General features: G+C 36.4%; 3 protein-coding genes across 4 annotated transcripts; all 3 read left to right on the plus strand.

The window, feature by feature from the left end:
- The first annotated feature begins 2,092 nt into the window (after window positions 1-2,092).
- On the plus strand, window positions 2,093-3,702 carry LOC148202492 (uncharacterized). Its single transcript, XM_088109628.1, has 2 exons — window positions 2,093-3,230; window positions 3,512-3,702. The coding sequence occupies exons 1-2, from the start codon at window positions 2,093-2,095 to the stop codon at window positions 3,544-3,546; spliced, it is 1,173 nt and encodes a 390-aa protein (XP_087965754.1). The 3' UTR covers window positions 3,547-3,702.
- Window positions 3,703-7,083: 3,381 nt separating this feature from the next.
- On the plus strand, window positions 7,084-10,329 carry LOC124840673 (rust resistance kinase Lr10-like). Of its 2 annotated transcripts, XM_088110232.1 has the most exons (5): window positions 7,088-7,315; window positions 7,426-7,956; window positions 8,071-8,124; window positions 8,660-8,683; window positions 8,878-10,329. In XM_088110232.1, the coding sequence occupies exons 2-5, from the start codon at window positions 7,467-7,469 to the stop codon at window positions 10,002-10,004; spliced, it is 1,695 nt and encodes a 564-aa protein (XP_087966358.1). In that variant the 5' UTR covers window positions 7,088-7,315; window positions 7,426-7,466; the 3' UTR covers window positions 10,005-10,329. The 2 variants fall into 2 exon arrangements, with proteins under 2 accessions (XP_087966357.1, XP_087966358.1); XM_088110231.1 differs by having other exon boundaries at window positions 7,084-7,956.
- A 5,366-nt stretch (window positions 10,330-15,695) lies between these two features.
- On the plus strand, window positions 15,696-20,510 carry LOC124821590 (short-chain dehydrogenase TIC 32, chloroplastic-like). The gene is made up of 7 exons (XM_047293496.2): window positions 15,696-15,699; window positions 17,114-17,367; window positions 17,439-17,509; window positions 18,364-18,436; window positions 18,732-18,813; window positions 19,571-19,617; window positions 19,880-20,510. The coding sequence occupies exons 1-7, from the start codon at window positions 15,696-15,698 to the stop codon at window positions 20,036-20,038; spliced, it is 690 nt and encodes a 229-aa protein (XP_047149452.2). The 3' UTR covers window positions 20,039-20,510.
- The last annotated feature ends 2,560 nt before the right edge of the window (window positions 20,511-23,070 follow it).

The following is a 23,070-nucleotide window of genomic DNA, read 5'->3' on the forward strand; positions in this document are numbered from 1 at the left end:
CTTTAACCGTGTCAAATAATCATTTTTGAAACTTTAATTGCAAAGATTCATAATTTGCTATGTGTGGACCAATAGTCTTCAACCAGCTTGCCCCCAAAATTAAATCAGCACCAGTATGGGAAGCACATAAACTGGCAGGTGGAAAGTACTTCCTTGCACGTGAATAAGTAAATCTTTAATCAAACCCTCTGCAGCCATATAATTCCCATTACCCACCTTGAGTCGAAATGCATGAGCAGGTTCAACATTCAACTTTAAAAACTTGGCTATTCTTGGTTTGATAAAATTATCAGAACTCCTCCATCCACTAATGGGTAAATTGTTAACTAATGCCTCAAAACGGATAGTACCAACTCCTAACCCACCTTTTAACGCATTCAAGGATAAATGATGATCAATCTCAGTACCTTCATATAAATCCTAAATGGACTCAGTATGCTCCTTATTTACCAATAATTCATTGTCCAACTCATTCTCCTCACCATGCAACATCAGCATTTGCCTGTTGGGGCATTTGTGATTAAAAGTAAACTTATCATCACAAAAGTAGCAGAAGCCTTTTTCCCTTCTCAATTGCATTTTAGCTGGAGATATTTTCTTTATAGGAAGGGCTCGAAGAGGCTTAGCAAGAGGGGTAGGCAACAATGGAGGTAAGGAATCGTTAGAGGAATTTTTCTTCACCGGAACAACAGTACTGCTACTCGAAGCTATAGAAGAATACTTCTGAGTATAATTTGAACTCCTTGGGTACCCCACTGGTGTATATTTTTCCTCATATAATAAAGTCATAGGACATTGCACAATCACATCTCTACGAATATCCTTATTCAAGCCACTTATAAAGCATTGTAACAAAGCCTCAGCCGAAAGTCCCTTAGATCTATTAGCCAATGCCATAAATCGGAGATAATACTCAGAAACACTACCAAACTGTTGTAGTTTAAACAACTCCTATGTTGGGCAATCAAATAAAGACAGACCCAACTGAGATTCAAGTGTTGTAGTAAGCTCAGTCCAAGAGCAAATCGCATTAAGCCTTTGCAACATTTGAAACCATGGGACCACATCTTTCTCAAAATGAATAGCTGCAATATCCACAACAAATCATCATAACTTGCTTTTTACATCTAGTCCAAACGGTCAGTTGTGGGCTTCTGCAACTGAGTCATAAGTTGTTGTTGGGCAATATCGCGGTCATGTTCTGCTTGATCGCATAGTTCTAGCAGAATCATCAATCGCGTAAGTTCTTCCCCTCGATTCATAAATTGATTTTGCAAGTCCTATAGAATGTTATTTTCAGCCGTTTGACGTCAATGAAAACGCCAATGAAACAGTGTATATATAATCTGTTATATTCTTTCTCCAAATAAACTCAATGTTCTTTCAACAAACACATAGTCTGCAATTCTATACTGTAAATAACTGAAGCTGTAAAAATTGTTCTCCAGCACCGAAGAAAAAAAAACGGAATCTCCAGACCAAATCATGTCCTTCCTGTCACACCAAAACATAGGAAGAAAATCAGAGAGGGTTGTTCATACTGTTAATGTTTCTGTTTCATAGTTATTGCTCCTAAGAGCAACATTAAGTGTTTTAGGGTTGTTAGTTTTAGGCTTTTATGGTTCTGTTATGAGTTGTAACCAACTCCCTTTTCTGTTTCATGGAACCCTATATAAATAGGGATTCCAGCCCTTTTGTAAGATGATGAAGAGATCAATACACATATACAGAATACAATAAACTTTTACTTACCTCCGATTACCAACTCTTCTTTTCTTCTTCTTTAATCTTCTTCTTCTCTCCCAACGGACAGCCATTGGAGCAGCTCCATCATCATCTCGCTTGTGCACTGCATCAGAGAAGCCTTCTGCTTTTTCTTTCCTTGCGTGCACATCCAGTTTCAGACACGCAATGCTTTCTGACCAAAGGAAGCTTCTAGGAGAAGCTGATGTTTTCAGTATTGAAGGCCAGAGAGTATTGGGCCTCAGCCTTTCTTGATTTGGGCCTGTTTTAATATGGTACCAGAGCAGGTCCTGTGCCTGTTCTGCCTCTGTTTCCGCTGCATCTGCCCTTTATCACTCTGTTAGCAAGCATGGATCCGTCCAACAATCCTTCAAGCCCATTTTATCTCCATCCAGGAGAAAACCCAGGGATTTCTCTTATTTCTCAGATTCTTGATGAATCCAATTACACTTCTTGGAGTAGAAATATGAGAAGAGCTCTTCTCTCCAAGAACAAGTTAAAATTCATAGATGGAGGGATCAAGAAACCCCAAAGAGAAGATCCAATTTTTGACTCTTGGGAAAGAAGTAACATGATGGTGCTGTCTTGGATTATCAAGACTCTTTCACCCCAGATTGCAGAAAGTGTTATATATGTAGAAGATGCTCAAGAATTATGGGAAGAACTAAAGGAAAGATTTTCCAAAGGAGACTATTTTAAATTCTCTGATTTGCTCCAAGAAATTCATTCAATTAAGCAAGGAGAAAGGGGCGTAAGTCAGTATTTCACTGACTTGAAGGTCTTATGGGAGGAACTGGAATTTCTTAGACCCATCCCACGGTGTAGCTGCAAGATTCCTTGCAGCTGTGATCTTTCTAAAGTCTCCTATAAGTACAGGGAAATGGAACATGTTATATGCTTCCTAAAGGGCCTGAATGAGCATTACAGTACTATAAGAACACAAATTTTGCTAATGGAACCTTTACCCAACATTAACCGTGCTTTTTCCCTCATAATGCAACAGGAAAGACAGGAGAAACATGCCTCTGGACTCATCAACCAAAATGAAGTTAAAATTCTGGCAAACAGCACTGAAAAACAGAACCATTGGAAGAATGATCAAGGTTGGAAGAGTCAGGGACGTGGATTCACACCTCGTGGACAAGGAAGAGGGAAAGGAAGAAATCCTAACTATGGAAAGCAATGTTCCCACTGCCATAAAATGAATCACACAGTAGATGAATGCTACTCTAAACATGGATACCCACCGTGGTACAAGAAAAATGACAGCAACAACCAAAACAGTATGGGACAGAGTGAGTTGGGGACTGTGAATGCCTGCACTATTTCTGCTGAAAGATCACAGATCAACCAGCAAAATAGCACTAACGTTGCTCAAAGCTTCACACCAGAACAAATGCAGAAAATACTGCAGATGCTTGAGAAGAGTGACAGCCCTTCCCACACTGTCAGTCAAATGCATAAAGACACTGCAGAGGACAGACAAGGTATGTCCTCATGGATTATAGACACAGGGGCCACAGATCATGTGACCCATGACAAAAATTTGTTCATAACATTCACTAAAATCAAACCCATATCTATTAAATTGCCTAATAACTCCACTGTTACAGCCAACTATGCAGGAACTGTACAGTTTTCAGAAAATTTCATAATTTTTAATGTTCTATACATACCAGATTTTAGTTTCAACCTTATATCTGTACAAAGTTTAACTAGAGATATGGACTGCACACTAACCTTTTCCTCTAAGATGTGTCAAATCCAGGACAGCTCTACATTGAAGATGATTGGATGTGCTAAGGTGTATAGAGGGCTTTACTACCTACAGGCTGTTGGAAGAAATTTGGCACCTAATTTTGTTTTTTCTTATGAGCATGTAAATATAAATCTATGGCATTATAGGCTGGGACATCCTGGACATAAAATTGTTGAAAGAATGTGCAAAACTTTCCCTTATATTCAAACTGTTTCTGATAGTGTTTGTGACATTTGCCATTACGCAAAGCAACATAGATTACCTTTTCCTAAATCCAATTCCTTATCAGAAAATTGTTTTGATATTATACATTGTGACATATGGGGTCCTATCTCTATTTCGTCTATACATGGGCATAAATACTTCCTTACTATTGTTGATGATTGCAGTAGACACACCTGGGCTTTTCTTATGCACAATAAGGGTCAAACTAGAGAGCTTCTACAGTCCTTTGTCATGAAAATTAAAACTCAGTTCAATAAAACTGTTAAAATCATTAGGACTGATAACGGCCCTGAGTTCAATTGTTCCAACATGTACAATTCCTATGGGATTGAACATCAAACTAGCTGTGTTGAAACTCCACAACAGAATTCTGTTGTGGAGCGCAAACATCAACACATATTAAATGTCACCCGTAGTCTTATTTTTCAATCTAATGTCCCTCATGCTTACTGGTCTTATGCTCTATCCCATGCTATATACCTGATTAATAGACTGCCTTCCCCTGTTATTGATAATAAAACCCCTTATGATATTCTGTATAATGATCCTCCCACTTATCTTGACTTAAAAGTCTTTGGGTGCTTGTGTTTTGCTTCTACTTTAGAGAGTAACAGAAATAAATTAGACTCTAGAGCTAGAAAATGTATATTTTTGGGATATAAGAATGGTGTAAAGGGTTATATTGTTCTAGACATCAACACCAGGGAAATATCTATTAGCAGAAATGTCATTTTTTATGAAGACATCTTTCCTTACAAGAATGAGCAAGGAACTAGGGATGACTTCAGTAACAGTGAAGGCAACACATCTTTTCTTGATAGTTTACCTTGCAGGTATGAAGAAGTTTTGGTTGAGGATAGAGGGGGAGACCAAAGACCTGATGATAACAATGATATTAATACCGACAACATCAATGTCACTGAAGAACAAAGAAACAATCAAAGGAAGTCCACAAGAGTCAAGAGAACCCCTGAACATCTAAAAGACTACATACACCAAGTTGATCACTCATCATCTACTTCATTATGTATCAAAAACAGTATGAAAACGCCTTATCCTATCACTGATGTTTTATCTTATAAGTCCCTATCTGATAAACATTTGAGATACACTCTTGCCATAACTACTAGCAAAGAGCCTAATTCTTATAATGAGGCCAGAAGCAGCCCTGAATGGGTTGAAGCTATGCAAAAGGAAATCAAGGCGTTGCAAGATAATGGAACTTGGTTTTTAACCCAACTTCCTCCTGGAAAGAAATCCATTGGATGTAGGTGGGTCTACAAAATAAAACACAAAGCTGATGGGAGTGTGGAAAGGTATAAAGCTCGTCTTGTTGCCAAGGGTTATACCCAACAGGAAGGGATAGATTTTTTGGATACTTTCTCCCCGGTTGCTAAACTCACTTCTGTTAGATTGTTGCTTGCTCTCGCTGCCACAAAGAATTGGTTTCTACATCAACTTGATGTAGATAATGCTTTCCTACATGGGGACCTAAATGAAGATGTCTACATGGATCCTCCACCTGGCTTGAATACTAACACACAGGGACAGGTCTGTAAGCTCACAAAATCACTGTATGGACTGAAACAGGCCAGCAGACAATGGTTTGACAAACTCTCCACTTTTCTTATTTCTGCAAATTATACTCAGTCCAAATCTGATCACTCCCTATTCATAAAGAAAACCCCCACTGATTTCACAGTCTTACTTGTGTATGTTGATGATATTGTGTTAGCAGGAAATTCCATGAATGAAATAACTAATATGAAGGCTCTCTTACATCAACAATTTCAAATAAAAGACCTTGGGGAACTTAAATATTTTCTGGGTTTTGAGGTTGCAAGATCTAAGAAAGGGATACATCTTTGTCAGAGAAAGTATGCTCTTGATATCCTTAAAGAAATAGGAATGCTTGGAAGCAAACCTTGCACTACACCTTTTCTTAGTAGCACTAATTCCCTATACAAAACAGAGAACTATATGGATGACCCCAGTGCTTATCGTAGACTAATAGGAAAACTTTTCTATCTCACTAATACTAGACCTGATTTATGTTTCACTGTTAATCTTTTAAGCCAGTTTATGCAGGAGCCCACTAACTACCACTATCAAGCCTTACAACATATCGTCAGATATGTCAAGTCCAGCCCTTCTGAAGGACTCTTCTTTGCTGCTGATTCTGACATACAGATCAAAGGATTCAGTGACTCGGACTGGGCTACTTGTCCTAACACGAGGAGATCCACTACTGGCTATTGCATTTTCTTAGGAAAATCCCTAATTTCATGGAGGTCGAAGAAACAGAGCACTGTTTCTAGATCCTCTACTGAAGCAGAGTATCGTGCCCTGGCTGCCACTGTCTGTGAGATGCAATGGCTTCATTACCTTCTTGAAGATCTCCAAGTTCAACCCACTGCTACTGCCGTCCTCTACTGTGACAACGATTCTGCAAGACATATTGCTCACAACCAAAGCTTCCACGAGCGGACCAAACATATCGAGTTGGACTGTCATGTTGTACGTGAAAAGGTTCAAGCCAAATTTCTAAGACTTCTTCCCATTAGATCGGAGGAACAACTTGCCGATGTTTTCACCAAGTTTCCTCACCGCACTCACTTCAAATCCATCATCCCCAAGCTTGGATTAGTGAATATCCACCATCCAGCTTGAAGGGAGGCTATTAATGTTTCTGTTTCATAGTTATTGCTCCTAAGAGCAACATTAAGTGTTTTAGGGTTGTTAGTTTTAGGCTTTTATGGTTCTGTTATGAGTTGTAACCAACTCCCTTTTCTGTTTCATGGAACCCTATATGAATAGGGATTCCAGCCCTTTTGTAAGATGATGAAGAGATCAATACACATATACAGAATACAATAAACTTTTACTTACCTCCGATTACCAACTCTTCTTTTCTTCTTCTTTAATCTTCTTCTTCTCTCCCAACGGACAGCCATTGGAGCAGCTCCATCATCATCTCGCTTGTGCACTGCATCAGAGAAGCCTTTTGCTTTTTCTTTCCTTGCGTGCACATCCAGTTTCAGACACGCAATGCTTTCTGACCAAAGGAAGCTTCTAGGAGAAGCTGATGTTTTCAGTATTGAAGGCCAGAGAGTATTGGGCCTCAGCCTTTCTTGATTTGGGCCTGTTTTAATACATACCAATATCATGCCACCTCATTCCTCAAAATCTCGTAAATAAATATTCTTCTCAATTCCAAGGGTTTGTTGGTCTTTTTATTTGAAATATGGAGGTGCAGGAAGCAAGTACAGAGGTACAAGTAGAAGCATCCCATAATCACTTTGAAAGTTCAACGAGTGGTCGTACGTTATCAGTTGATTTTGGTGAATTATTTAACTATGATATGTCCCATTTACACGACCAGAAGAGGTCAACAATGGTGTTCTTATCTTCCTTTTGGTGTTCTGCACAATCGGTGATGGCCAGTGTGGCTATCATTATTGTGCTATTCCAGCAAACTCACGGTGCCCAGGATCGTCCATTATGTGCTCCTTCTTCGTGTGGAAAAATTCGCAACATAACTTACCCTTTCCGACTCAAAGGCGATTCACCTGGTTGCGGCCTCCCAAGGTACGAATTAGATTGCGTAAAGAATGTGACAGTGTTCACCTTGTTTTCAGGGAAATACCATGTGCAGAATATCGATTACGAGACATTCAAGATCCAATTGACTGATGCAGGTGTTGTGGAGGACACTGCTTGCTCCATTCCTCGCTATTTCATGTTTTCGCAGAACTTCACTTACGTTGGTGGTTCTGGGAATTATGCGACTGATCCGCTAACTATCTGGAATGGGAATGGGGTTTCTGATACTCCTCCGTCTATAGCGTTTCTAAACTGTACTGATCCAGTAACCGATGATCCTCGATACGTGGAAGTGAATGGCATGCTTTGTGATTCTAGAGGTCATGTCTATGCTGTTCTTCATTCCAGTGAATTCAAAATGAGGGACATCAAGGTTGGGTGCCATTTAATAGTTGCTACCTTTGCAAACTGGAACAATGGCTGGACCAATGGCACCAACGTTTCGTATGTTGATATCCACGAGAGGCTGCATAATGGGTTTTGGTTGTCTTGGGCACTAGTTAAATGTATAGATCAATGTGGAAAGGGTGTGGGATGCTTCACCAATGAAACTACAAATCAAATCCGATGTGATGATAATAACTATTGCGAAATTATGTGGGTTAACTTTGGAAAAGGAAAGTGCGGTGAGAAAAAATTCTTCTACCGCAATTTTTCTGTCCCTTTTATTGAAACGTGTTGTACAAACAAATAGCTTTAATCTTTACAATATATGTTAATGTTTTTTTTTTCTGTTCTAGGCATTCAGCGCCAGATTTTTGGATACGTAGTTGGAATTCCTCTCTATATAGCAAGTAAGAGCTTTCTCCCATATCTTTGTCCTTTCAATTACTAGTGTACTGACTACTTAAAGTTAATCTATATTTTGACTCATTAGTAAGCTGTACAATTTCTGTACGATTCATTCTGATAACCTGCAAGTTGTGCATCAAAGTTGATAAATTTTGAAACGCATATCGTTCTGTACTCTAACTCAACAAGTAGTTGACAGGAGTTTCTAAACAAAAAGCCTTAAAGGGATGTTCAATGGGATTTCCATTATACGTTCACGATATTCTCCAAATTTATTTCAACATTAATCTAGATGTATCTGTTTGAAAAGGGTGTTTTGGGAAAGGACCAGGAAATGGATCCCTCAAAACATCATACAAATCACAAACCAAGAAGTTATTTGAATGCATTTCATGACGCTAGAAATGCATAGGATGGATCCTTAGGATGAACGTTCTCTGAAAAAAACGTATGTTTATTTATAATATGTATCTAAAGTATCCTTAAAATACTGAGTGTTCTTTTGTTTTGATGCTATTATATTGCGTTATTTTGCAGGTTATTTTGAATTCGCCATAATGGGTAATGCCTTGTCAACTGATTTCATATTTGAATAAACTTGCTGATTACACTAACCATGGTTTATTGCCTTACTCATTCCATGAAATTTATATGCACAAGACTAATCTATAGAATAACACGTTTACATTACTTTTCGAAATGGCAAGTGGAAGGAGATCTCATTTTGGTAGCCCCTATTCTAATATTTGTGGCAGCCAGGTTTCTATTTGGATTCGCACTTTTGCTTGCACTATTTATCCATACGTGGCGACGTAGGCATTGCTCAATGTATGAAAACATTGAAACGTTTTTGCTACACAATAATCTAAATCCTATTAGGTACGGATATAGAGAAATTAAGAAAATGAGCAGAGATTTCAAAGTTAAATTGGGTGAAGGAGGTTTTGGATCTGTATACAAAGGAAAACTTCAAAGTGGGCCAGAAATAGCCATAAAGATGTTGAAAAAATCGAAAGCTGATGGAGAAGAGTTCATTAATGAAGTGGCTAGTATTGGAAGAATACATCATGTAAATGTGGTACATCTTATTGGATATTGTGCTGAAGGAGAAAAGCGTGCTCTGGTTTATGAATACATGACAAATGGTTCGTTGGATAAACACATCTTCTCCAAAGAGGAAAGTGTCCCTCTAAGTTATGAGAAAACATATGAAATATCTCTTGGCATAGCTCGTGGGATTGCTTATCTTCATCAAGGTTGTGATGTGCAAATTTTACATTTTGATATTAAGCCTCATAATATTCTTCTAGATAATAACTTTATTCCAAAGGTTTCAGATTTCGGACTTGCAAAGTTGTATCGTGTCAAAGATACATCTATTGCTTTAACTAAAGCTAGAGGAACTTTGGGTTACATGGCTCCAGAATTATTCTACAATAATATTGGTGGAGTATCAAATAAGGCTGATGTATATAGTTTTGGGATGCTTTTGATGGAAATGGGAAGTAGGAGAAGGAACTCAAATCCTCATGCAGAACATTCAAGCCAACAGTACTTCCCCTTTTGGATCTATGATCAAATTAAAGATGAAAAAGATACTCAAATAGAAGATGCCTCAGAAGAGGATAAGATTTTGGTGAAAAGAATGTATGTAGTTGCGCTTTGGTGTATACAATTGAATCCAAATGACCGTCCTTCAATGAAGAGAGTTGTGGATATGTTGGAAGAAAGAGTTGAAAGTCTTGAAATGCCTCCTAAGCCTGTTTATTATCCCCATGAAACAATTGAACATGATCGCGGAGACGACTCAAACCAAGCATCATGGAGTGGTTCAACCAGTTCTAGCAATAATCTTGGGAAAACTAACACTAATCATCCATGACAGAGCGATGCTGAACGGACAAAGGTTAACATTTCATATTAAGTATGCAGAGGATCGCAAAAAAATTGCTTAGAAAGGCTCCCAAGAGGTTCCAGTGTTGGGAAATCCGGTTTTAGCATTTTCATCTGCTTTTATGTGAAATACTGGCTTTCTTCAATATCTCAACATAAATTGTGACAACTGGTTTCTCGATGTTTAGGAGAATGGTGGACCTTTATCCTATTGGCATAAATATTTAATCCGTCTTTGTAGTAGTATAAAAAGAACATTTTTTATTTTCTTGAAAATCAGTTCTCATGAAATATTGGAAAGGAAATTAAACAGAGAGATATTATGTCCACAATAAATTCCCAGATCAGTGTGGCACATGAAAACCCTTTGAGAGTTCCATAAATGATTATTTACAAAATAGACAGGCTTTGAACATGAGCAATCTTTCCCCAGTCTTGACCTCCAGATTGCTGACAACACTGTTTGAACAACGGACAATTGCCTGAAATGAAATGGTAAGATATGAAATGGATTTGGGAAGATCCTCATCTGGTAAGCATTGGAGACTCTGGGGCTGTTAACAAAAAACAATTCCTTGAAAGACTCTTAATTACCAATTAATATAATCATTAGCACATATAAGTACTAATTAATACAATTCCAAATAAGTAGTTACTCCATATCAACATTTACAATAAAAAGAAAACTGATTTTAAAGTTACATTTAAATAAGTTTTAGTCCCTGTTGTAGGATTGATCTTTACTGTAATCATGTAATATTGTTTTAAAATTGGTTACTTAATAATTAAAACATTTTTATTTGAATTTATTGTGTTCTGTATCAATTTTACTATCCATGTATAAGTTTAGTTGAAACATCCATTGCTTAATCTAGATGACAGAGAAATCAGATACATTAAGTCACTATTAGGCGTATTTACTTATGATATGAAAAAGAAAAACATCTCCATTATTACGATAAAACTAAGTTAAAGGACTAAAAAACAAATTTAAAAGAATAAGTTAAAAGAGTTCAAACAAAAGTTTATAATTTATTAGGTATTTTATTCACAAAATAATTTAGTAAATATTAAAAATAAAAATAAAAGTATATAAGAAACTTAAAATTTATTTACAACTATTATTGCATTTTATATTTCCTAATTTAATTGAGTACTTAAAGTTTTAGGTCTATTATAGATATATGCCTTATACCATAACTTATTCTAAACCTAATAGTATAGAACTCATGGCTAATGTGGTGTCCTGGGCTTTAAAGAGTTATTGCCAAAAAGAACTCATAAACGCCGTTTCTCTATATGAAACGATGGTCTTAGGAGAATCATAAATTTTCACCTGATGAAGGTGTTTGCTACCATTTTGCTATTGAACTCACTGCGAAAAAGAATAAAATGAGCAAATTTGGACAGCTTATCCACTGTCACCATCATATTTGAATAACTATGGTAACACTTGATCCACCTTAGCTTGCTGGAAAATGGTACAATTTCTCACATAACTTCGGATATCCCGCTACATCTTAGGCCAATAAAAATGAGACGTAGTAATATGGAAAGTCACTTATGTTGATAAAAAGAGAAATAATACTTTGACACACATATTTTTTATACTTTTTATTCTTTTCTTTCTTTAAAAGAATACAAAAATCTATTATTTTATGATTATTTTATTTATGTAATATGTGTCAAATGAAGAAAAGACTCACCTATAGGGTTATATGGCCATAGTCCACTCCCGAAAGACTACAAAATCACCATTGGGGCTAGGCTAACTCGCTGGGTGACCTGGTCTCTCACTGGGCGAAAATGACAGCCTAAACTTGCAGTTTTTGAGTCGCTCGATGAAAAAATGGCTCGACCAACGAGTTACAAGCTAGAGAGCATTGACTTTTAGGCCTCTTTGGACGAGAATGAAGTTGTTGGGCGAGTATGTAAGACCTGTTATGCGAAAGTGTGTATTTAATCATGTTTTTACGAAGGTTTTGGGCATTGCTCATTTTTATACGAATAGAATAACCTATGGTATTTGGAGAGACTCTTGTTCTTGGAGGTTGTTTGGAGTGTTGGGAAGTTCTCCCTCCCCTCCTTGGGTTTCCTCCTTCATCCATGGCGGTTTTGCCCCTTTAGGGTTGAGGAGGAAGATGGGTCACGAATTGGAGATGGAAATGTGAAGAGGAAGCGCAATTGGAGCATGGAGTAGAGGCAAAAAAGCTTGAGCAAGAGAGTGCATCTCTCTTTGGTTTCAATTTCTTCCGTATCTCTTCAATTTGTAGAACCTAAAGTTCTCCACCATGGAAGGCTTTTCCTATTTGTGGATATTAGTTGTAAAACATATAATTATTGTGTAATTTTATGCTATTAATGATATATGTCTTTTCAATTCATGTTTGTATTCAATTTTCATGCTTAATACTTGATGTGGATTGTTCTCATGCTTGATTTATGATTCTTGAGGTATTGGGAAATATCTTTAGAATCTAAACTTGAAATTAAATGCCTAATGGATGTTTGTATCTAGGAATAGAACTTGATTTATTAGTAATTTTAGACTCTTAAACTTAATGTGTAGTTGCTTGTTGAGGATTCAAAGGATTGAAACTTGATAAGTTATCATAGGCTCAAAGTCACTAGGGATAGGATTTAAGTATGCTTGTGAGTTAATTTTCACATGAATATGGAATTGAGATGTTTCTCAATGCATGAGAATGAAATGGTTGAACTCTAGTATCAACAATTTGTAAATAATCTATGTTAAATTTCTTGTTGCACACTAACTATTTGATAAAAATACAAAAAGAGTTTACTTTTTGATTTTGTGAACTTTATGGTCTAATTGAGTTAGTTAGTGCAATAGTTGTTGAGTGTTGCATAAGTCCCTTGGGAGAGACAATATTTATCAGTTGTTATGTGTGACCGGTGCACTTGTCGTGTAGTTGGTTTTCCACTAACAAGTTTTTGGCTCCGTTGTTGGGGACTTGTGTTCCAACACAAGGCAATTTGAGCATTTGTGACTCTTTTAGACATTATTGTGTATTTTATTTCCTTTTGCTTTCGTTTATGAAATTTTCCTAAAGATGTTTATGGTTTCCATTGGTTTGGTTTGTGCTTAATGCTTGTTCGAGGTAGGCCTTAGAGCATGCTCTAGTTGTTGGATGGTCCTAGGAATGGGATTTCAACAACCGAACTAACTAAATCAACCTAGATATTACAAGTCACCAGGGATGGGATTTTTTGTTTGGCCCCCACTATTTTGGTTCTTAATGCAACTTTTGATACATTCTTAGGCTAAGGGATTGGGTAAGGTGTGTCAAGCTTAGATAGGCGCAACAAGAGGAATCTGAGTGTCTTTACTTTAGAGAACAAGAAAAGTAGTAATCATCACCTTTTGAGAGTACTAAGTAATCTTGCATGAAGAGGGATCTGAGTGAGGTTATTTGGGAAATATATCTTAATCATTCTACGTATTGGAATTCCTATTTGGTTAGTGTGCTTATGTTGCTTGTGTTTATGTTATGAATTTTTCCTTTCTTTGTGTATTTTTATGTTTTTGTCTTTTAATTCTCTTTTTTATTTTTATGTTTATGTTTTCAATTCTCAAATCTTTGTTTCTATAAAAAAAAAATTGGGCTAACTTATTTGTTCGAGTATCTTTTTTATTCTTGGGAGTGTTAAGTATTGATGATGATGAGGAAGAAGTTACAAGGAGCAGAGAAACATGAGTAGCAGGAGTGCTCACCCAAAAACAATAGTTTGTTTTTCTTTCTCTTTTTTGTTTTGATTCCTAAGTGCTGATAATAAGTATGACTTGGTTGGTCTAGCAAATATGAATGCATTGGTTTCATGACTTTGAGTGAGTTTTGCATGACTTTAAGGAGAACCATTTGTATTTGCTCATAAATTGATTTTGAAATACATTGAGAATATGTTGTGATTTAGTGAAAACTTATGCTTGCGGTTGTTCTCGTGTGGGTATTTCAAGATTGTTGTTATTGTTTTTACTACAGTTGATGATTGTGGCATGTTGTATGACAACCTTAGGAAACTAAAGAATCAAACCGGTGAGATTTTGTCCCTCATAGTTTATATTTATTGAGAGCTACCACTTTTAGATTACAATTAACTTTGCTTGATTTTCATTGCTAAAGTTCTTAATTGGATGCTTACATTGAAACAAAGTCATATTTATTTCCATCTTTGCATCATACACCCAAAATAGTCAATTGTATTTTCAGAGATAATAACCCTTGTGTAACCCTTGGAGCGTTAAGAAAACATCTTGTTGACATTTTGAACCCATGAACGTTGTTGAAAATATTTACAACTTCACCTTAAGTGGAGAAAGCAAATGTTTCATGGTCATTTGTGTGATTCAAATGTGGGGGGAGTTATCATGATAAGGGAAGCATGGATAACATTTGTGAATTGGTGTGGTTGATGTGATGACTTCTTGTATATATGTCTAATATAAAAGAAAAAGAAAAAGAAAAAGAGAAAAAAGAGAAAAAGGAAAAAAAATTGAATAATTTGATTGTAAACTGGTGATTGGTTGTGTTCTAGATTTCAATTAGAAGATAATTGGATGATCAGTTTGTGAATTTTATGTAATTGCTCTCTCTACTCATTCATGTTACCCAAATACACCTAATTTATTTCCTAAACTAGTCACACCACCAAATAAAGTCCTTTTTCATGTTTGTATGTTTTTTTTATAACTTTTGGCCCTTGAAATGAAAAGCAAAGTCAAATTGTGTGCAATTAGTGGTAAATGAGAGAATGACACCCTTATACACTAGGGTGCTTGATTGAAACACTTTTTCTAGTGAGGATTAGTTCATTTGATTGATCAATGAAAACATGTTTGTCGTGATTGTTTGTCTCTCATAAAACATGTACATTTATTCTTATGATATTGGCATTGTGACCACTATAGCTAAGGATTTGTAAGGTTTCACATATTCTCTTTGAATTGGACTTTAAAGAAGATCATTCACGAATATTATCTAATTTAATTACGTGAACTTGTTTCTCAGTTATTTGACCTTTGTTGAGTAGACGTTTTTCTAAGCCAAGTTACCTTTTTCTTGAGGACAAATAAGGTTTTAAGTGTGTGAGAGTGATAACAATTAATTTTATGTGTTTTTATGTGTATATTTTTGTGAATGGATCAATTCCTTTGTAGCTTTTACCTTATTTTATCCCTAAGTTCAATGTGTCTTCTTGTTTTCTTTTGTTTTAGTTAGTATATGTTTGTTTTACCTTTAATCTCTCTTTGAGTATGAAAAATAAAGTTATAGGAAAAGTCATTCTAGTGGAGGAAAACAAGTTGGAACTGAGGGAAGCACGATTGGATTAGAAAAAATGATATTTTGACAAATACTTACTCTAGGGGCACTAGAATGACACCCAACACTGTAAACATAAAGAAAAGACTCACCTAAAAGGTTATATGGCCATGGACTGCTCCCAAAAAATGAAAAAGTCACCATTGGGCGCCAGGCTGACTCGTTAGGCGACCTGGCTACTCGTTGAGCGAAAATGACAGCCCAAACTTGTAGTTTTTGAATCGATAGGCAAAAAGATGGCTCGCCCAACGAGTTACAACTCAAAGAGAATTGATTTTTAGGCCTCTCTAGGTGAGAATGAATCCGTTGGGCGAGTATGTCAGCCCTGGTATGCGAAAATGGGTATTTAATCATGTTTTCGCGAGGGTTTTGGGCATTCCTCATTTTTACACTAATATAATCACGTAGGGTACTTGGGAGAGAATCTTGAAGGTTGTTTGGAGTACTAGGAAGATCTCCTTCTCCTCCTGGGGTTTCCTCCTTCATCCATGGTGATTGTCCCCCTTTAGGTTTGAGGAGGAAGATGGGTCATAAATTGGAAATGGAAATGCAAAGAGGAAGCATGACTGGAGTATGGAGTAGAAGCAAAGAACCTTGGGGAAGGGCATGCATCTCTCTTTGGTTTCAATTTCTTCCTTATCTTTTCAATTTGTAGAACTTTAAGTTCTCCACCATGGAGGGATTTTCGTATTTTTTAAGATTAGTTGTAAAACATATAACTATTGTGTAATTTTGTACTATTAATGATATATGTTTTCAATTCATGTTAGTATTCAATTTTCATTCTTAATACTTGATGTGGATTGTTACCATGCTTGATTGAGATTCTTGAGGCGTTGGGAATTATCTTTAGAATCTAAACTTGAAATTGAATGCATAATGGATGCTTGTATCTAGAAATAGAACTTTATTCATTAGTAATTTTAGACTCTTAAACTTAATGCATAGTTACTTGTTGAGGATTCAAGGGATCGAAACTTAATAAGTTATCATAGGCTAAAAGTCACTAGGGATATGATTTGAGTATGTTTTTGAGTTGATTTTGACATGAATATGGAATTGAGATGTTTGTCAATGCATGAGAATGAAATGGTTGAACTCTAGTCTCAATAATTCTTAAATGATCTATGTTAAATTTCTTGTTGCACACCAACTATTTGATAAAAATAAAAAAGTAGTTTAATTTGTCTTTTTGTGAACTTTGTGGTCTAATGAAGTTATTTAGTGCAAGAGTTGTGAAGTGTTGCATAAGTCTCTTGGAAGAAAATGATATTTATCACTTGTTACGTGTGATCCGCACATGCCTTATAGTTGGTTTTCCACTAACAGTTTCTAGCTGAGAAGAATGCTTAAAAAGAAAAATGGGTGGGTGTATTGAAAAGATTGGACTTTCTTTTTCTTTTTATTCTTTCTTTTTAAGAAAAGTTGGGCAAACAAAATGGACTTGGTCTTTTTGTTTCTATTTTTTTTATCTTCTTATTTTTATTTGTTTTCTCTTATTCTTCTCTTTCTTTTTTGGGTTAAATATATTTTTCGTCCCTTAAGTATCACACGATTTTGGGTTTAGTCCCTACTCGAAACTTTCATGGTTTTTAGTCCTCGTAGTTTTAAAACTCTTACTATTAGTCCTTAAAATTGGACGGCGTTAACTTTTAGTAGATGTGGCAAACGACAAGGCCACGTCTTATGCCAGCTTGTCTCTTCACTCTCTGTCACGTTGCTTGGGCCTGAGAACTTCGTTCGTCTTCTCCGGTAGAGCCTAGCCTCCATCGGACCAGCCGCCGTGTCGGACCTTCTGCTCAGTCCAAGGCGTCGCCGGCGACACCAATCGCCATCGGGACCATTGCCGGTCGCGGCGTCGATTTCTCCCTCGTTGACTTTTCTCTGCGCGCGAGAGAGAAGCTCTCTCGTTCCTCCGCCAATCGCCGCCTGAGAGAGCCCAACCTCCGCGAGCCACAAACCAGGATGGTCACCGCCGACGCCGTCCTCGACAACTGGTCAGAGTATCAAGTCACTGTGATGAGCATTTCTATTGAGTTTTTTCGCCCCTTTTTCACCTTTAAATAATTTTTATTTTTCAGGACATATTAAATGCTCTAAGAATTCCCCATGCACTCGTTCTTGAAAGAAGCTTTGACAGACTAAATTTGAAGTATGAAGTAATTGACAAGACAAAGGAACCATTAAAGAAGCTCGGACAGCTACTAATTGATCGCTTCAGGAATCAATGTGGAATTGTTTAGTGCCTTTAAAAAGTGAATGTGTTGAGGTCTCTAAATTTTTCAATGAGAAATGCAAGATCAAAACAGTGTATTACCATGCTGGCTTGGCTGCCCGGCAGAGAATAGCACCATGAACAGTATAAAAGGTGAGTTATATATTATATCAAAATACAGAGAATAAACTGGCTTATGGTCAATTTGAGTTAGGCCAAGCTGTTTTTAGTTTTAGGTGAGTCACTGCATTGATTATTATTTTTCTTTGTCAGAAACTGAATGTGCAGAGTGCCTGTTTTTATTCCTGTGTAAATCAACATATTTATAGAACGTGACCAAAACAGAAAAACTATCAGTTAGCAAACTGATAAAAGATAATGTCTAAAAAATAGGATAAAACATATTTATCCTATCAATTTACATAACTTTTATTTAAAATAAAATAATACAAAGTCTAATGCATTCTGTTTGTTAATTTGCTCAAACAGTTATACATTCAACAGGATCAAATGCTCATGGATATAATTATAGACTCTATGCACTTCTTAGTTGCATTTATTGCATTAAGAATAGAGACATGATTATTGTAGTACTTGTTGAAATGAGAAGTGTTATGCATATTCGATAATTTTGCTTCCTTCTTTACAGCTGAAACAATTGATTCACTTTAATTTTCTTGAAAAAATTAAGCACGAAAACATGATTCATGTACCTCTAGTGTTTGTCAATTGGAAAACTGTTATATGACATGCATATTTAATTATGTTTGCTTCGTTGTGTTCAATTACAGAGCCTGGGGTGCATATGGGCAGTCAAAGCTTGCCAACCTTTTACATGCGAATGAACTTTCAAGGCGTCTCAGGGTGAGCTGGCTTCTCCTCTATATTAGTGTAATTTACATATTATTTCGGAAGCTATAAAGTTATTTAGGATCTAATATAGAATTACTTAATTTTAAGAGTATTTTTCTTTTTCACAATACATCTTTCCTAATACCTGTTGGTTATGCAAATGCAATCGTGGATCATTGTGTTACTTTCTTATTCTGCTTTTCAGTGGCTTTCTTTTACTTTGTAGGGTTAGTAAAAATGTCACTTTGTTTTTGCCACATTTGATGTTTTTTTTTGTATGAAATTTTGCCTGTTTCATCTTGAACAGGAAGATGGGGTGGAGATTTCTGCAAATTCTCTTCATCCTGGAGCAATTACCACCAATCTTTTCTGTCATACTCCAATAAACGGTAACTATGGCATTGTACTATTCATGTCCTGTCTAAGAATTGTATAGGTCCTGAGATTTGCTCTACTAAATCATTTATTCTGCATTTTCTTGTTTATTTACTTTTAATTTCCTTTTAAAATGCAGTAAGCTCGTATATGTGTGCATTGTGTTTATGTCATAAATTTGGTACACAAATATCTATGAAAAACCAATACCAAGAATGATAATTGGTAGTAAACATTTTTATTCGAATGAAAGAAACAATGCTCTTATTGTTCTAGAATCAACTCCTCAGCAAACTGACTTGGGGTTTATAAGGCCTTGAGCTAGTTTATGGGGTGATCCTAATAACCTCTTTGCTAGGTCTAATTAACTAGCAAACTCAGCAGCATAGCTTCTCTCCCCATATTGTTCTGTTATGATTACAAATATAGGGTGTATCTAGATTTTCATTTTCCATTAACACTGTATCAACATGTTTGATATCTTTTTTTCTTCAAATTAGTTATAGGTCTACAACTGCTCCATGTCTTGTTCAACGTTGATGCTTACATCAGGTCCATGATCAAGTGTTTTATAAGTCAGCCCTACTGAATTTTGAATACGGGCATACTAAAGAAAAGTTTGAGCATTCATGTGAAGCACTTCTCATGGTCACTTGGAAATGGTCTTTTTAGTTTTAAATATCAATTCATTTCTAAGAATTTTGTTCATTTTTTCATTTGAGATAATGACTAGCTGAGTTTCATGTACATATTTCTGTTTGATTTGTGCAGGTATAATTAATGTTATTGGTAGACTCGTTTTTAAAAACGTCCCGCAGGTACATCATTATAAATGTTAGACATTGACATGCTGTGATTTAGGGCATTATTCTAGACCCCATCTTTTTTTCATGATCACAAATACTCATTTGAGATGCCAAATATTTATTTGTTCTTAATTATATCCAATACAATTTAAAACGTTTATTATGAAATTAACCTGAAGATAACTGACAATTCACCTAGATATAATGTCCATAAGGATATAGTGTCCTCTAGTATGAGAATCTTCTGACCTTGCTTGTTGACCTTGTAATGCAGGGAGCAGCAACAACATGCTATGTAGCATTACACCCACAAGTGAAGGGAGTTAGCGGCAAGTATTTTTCAGAGAGTAATGTTGCCCAACCAACCTCACTTGGGACTGATGCTGATTTGGCCAAGAAACTTTGGGATTTCAGCTTGAAATTGACCAAGTAAAAAACCTAGGTATTATTTGTCAATGGAATGCGGAGGCTGGGCTCTCTCAGGCGGCGATTGGCGGAGGAACGAGAGAGCTTCTCCTTCACGCGTGGAGAAAAGGCAAGGAAGGAGAAATCGACGCTGCGGCCGACAATGGTCCCGGTGGCGATTGGTGTCGCCGGCGACGTCTTGGACTGAACAGAAGGTCCGACACGACGGCTGGTCTGATGGAGGCTAGGCTCTGCCGGAGAAGACGAACGAAGTTCTCAAGCACAAGCAACGTGGCAGAGAGTGAAGAGGCAAACTGACATAAGACATGGCCTCGCCGTTTGCCACATCTACTAAAAGTTAACGCCGTCCAATTTTAAGGACTAATAGTAAGAGTTTTAAAACTACGAGGACTAAAAACCATCAAAGTTTCGAGTATGGATTAAACCCAAAATCGTATGATACTTAAGGGACGAAAATCATATTTAACCCTTCTTTTTTTTATTCATAATTCTTTAGCAAAAAAAATCATATTTTCTATTTTAATTAAATTTTAATCTAAAATTTTTAATTAACAATTTTTTTTGTTATATTTTTCTTAAGTTTTTAAGAAATTCTTATTTCACCCTTTTCTATTTATTACAAATTTTTGGGTGTTTAAAAAAAAGTTTATGCGGACAAATTTAGGTGTTAACAATTATGTTATCATTTATTCTTTTTAAATTAATATTTGTTTAAACTTAATTACTTGTAATAATAATAAAAAATACATGTAGTACATGTGTTTGCACTAACAGAATGTAACGAGAATGCAGTACAATAATAGATTATCAATATAATAACATAAATATTCATCACCTTGAGTTTTAATAGAAGTGTTTAAATAAACTGTACAAGATTACCGATAGGTCAAATTACCGATAGGCCAAAAGTAAACTGTACAAGATTCAAGGGAAACATCACCGAATGGCTTACAAAAGTCAAATTACCGATAGGTCAAATTACAAAAAGAAAAGAAAGTGACCGAACGGTCACTTCATTCTAAACTACTAACTACAACCGAACGTCCTACTGTTCGGCCTTTACTTCAACGTCTACGAGGTTCGCGTCTTCCAAATTTTCTTCTTCCAGCGCCTCTTCAAGTAGCGCGCTTCCATCTGCTCACATCCACACGGACGATCATTGCAAAGACAAGACGGACGTACAACAAGACAACACAAGGAAACACAGGGTAAGCTTATGTAATTTAATTCCAGAAATAACATACGTTTTCATATGTAAGTACATTCAAATACATTCAAATAAACAATTCAATCAATTCCTGATACTAGACCGACTGTTCGGACTATATGAATCTGTGTAGCTACAGGCGTTCTTGCACCCGGGTGATGTAGTAACTGGGATACACTCAACAGTTGCCACCCGAGGCTAGCCCTATCCAAAGTACCCCTAAGGACTAGGACCTCCTGCCGTTCCCACACATGACCTACCCTCCTCTACGTGAGGACGAGTACTCACGGAACATCAGGATGAACTGCCAGCATTAGCGTAACCACAGTCATACTTTACCAATTCCAATATTCAATACATGAGTCGTTCCTCCCCGGAACGCTCGTTCAAAATCCACAACCGTTTAATCATCTCATATATTATTCATCCTTTATAATTTTTCACTTTATTATCATTTTCATCATCAGTTACAAGGACATTAAATAACGAACGTTCAGCCCTCTTCAGAACGAGGACGAACGATAAGAACGAGACCGATGATTCTCCCGTTCAGAACAGAATAAGACTAAGAGAGTTACTTTTGGATTTAAGAAATGAGCCGAGTAAAATAGTGCAATATGTGACGAACGGTATTTACCACGTGAGTCAGTTGAATGAACTGACTCTCTTGAGTTCAAACCAATACTTAAGGAATAAATCAAGTATGGAGGCCTTAGGCCGGATCCAATGCAAGAAGAATAATCAAGATGTTAAGGACTATATTTAGAATAGTTCACATGCGGAAACCCAATGCCAATAAATGATCGAACATGGAAAAGGAAATATTACTGAAGTTGAACGAACGCTATTTTATCAAGATTGATTTTACATTAGTACGAGCGCTTGGTATAAGACCGAGCACTACTCAGTACGAGCGCTAGGTGTAAGACCGAGCACTACTTAGTACGAGCGCTAGGTGTAAGACCGAGCACTACTTAGTAGGAGCGCTTGGTGTAAGACCGAGCACTACTAATCTTAAAGTACGAGGGTATATATATGTATTACTTTATTTCGGATATCCAGATACAACTATGCTGGGTCCAACGCTCAAACCTGGTGTTTCCCATGAGGACGCTCGTTCTCGAATAGAATTCTCTCCAAATGAAAGAATTCCATTTTAAAAACAGTTTACTAGAAAAACCGAACGGTAGAGGACTGTTCGATGACGAACGTACATTATCATAGTGAGAATTTCATATTCAAATTTTCATTTATTTCCAATTCAAGTTTCAACACATCAGTTCATAACCTTATAACTTCACATCAAATATCAATTTACATACTTTATAGAATTCATATTAACAATTCATACTCCAAAATGATTACTCATATTCACATTCATTACTTCATACATATCAACCATCATCATACATATCAACCAGCATGCATCATATTCATTCATCAAACAACGGACGTTCATACAAAACAACTACATACAGATTAAATTAAATAAGCTCCCCTTACCTGGATTTGTGAAAGAACGTCCTACAGACTGCAACTTGGTTCGTCAACTACAACTTCTACCCTCATGATCACTTAACTCTTCCAACTAAACCGAACCACATGAAAATCAAAAGTAACTTAGACTATACCCCTGCATGCAACCAGAACTTGGTCTTGCATGTAACAAAAGAACGCACGACTAAGAAGAGAAACTTACCAGCTCAAACTTGAAACTTGTTCGGTTTAAGAGGAAGCTTGGGACGTCGGGAATACTCCTACGGTGCCTGAACGGTGATCGGAGCAGAGAAAGGTGAGTTACAGTAGAGAGAAGGGGAATTTCTAGAGAGAAG

This window comes from Vigna umbellata, chromosome 3 (assembly GCF_029865625.1).
Source record: "Vigna umbellata cultivar VRB3 chromosome 3, Vumbellata_1.0, whole genome shotgun sequence".
Classification (NCBI taxonomy): Eukaryota; Viridiplantae; Streptophyta; class Magnoliopsida; order Fabales; family Fabaceae; genus Vigna; species Vigna umbellata.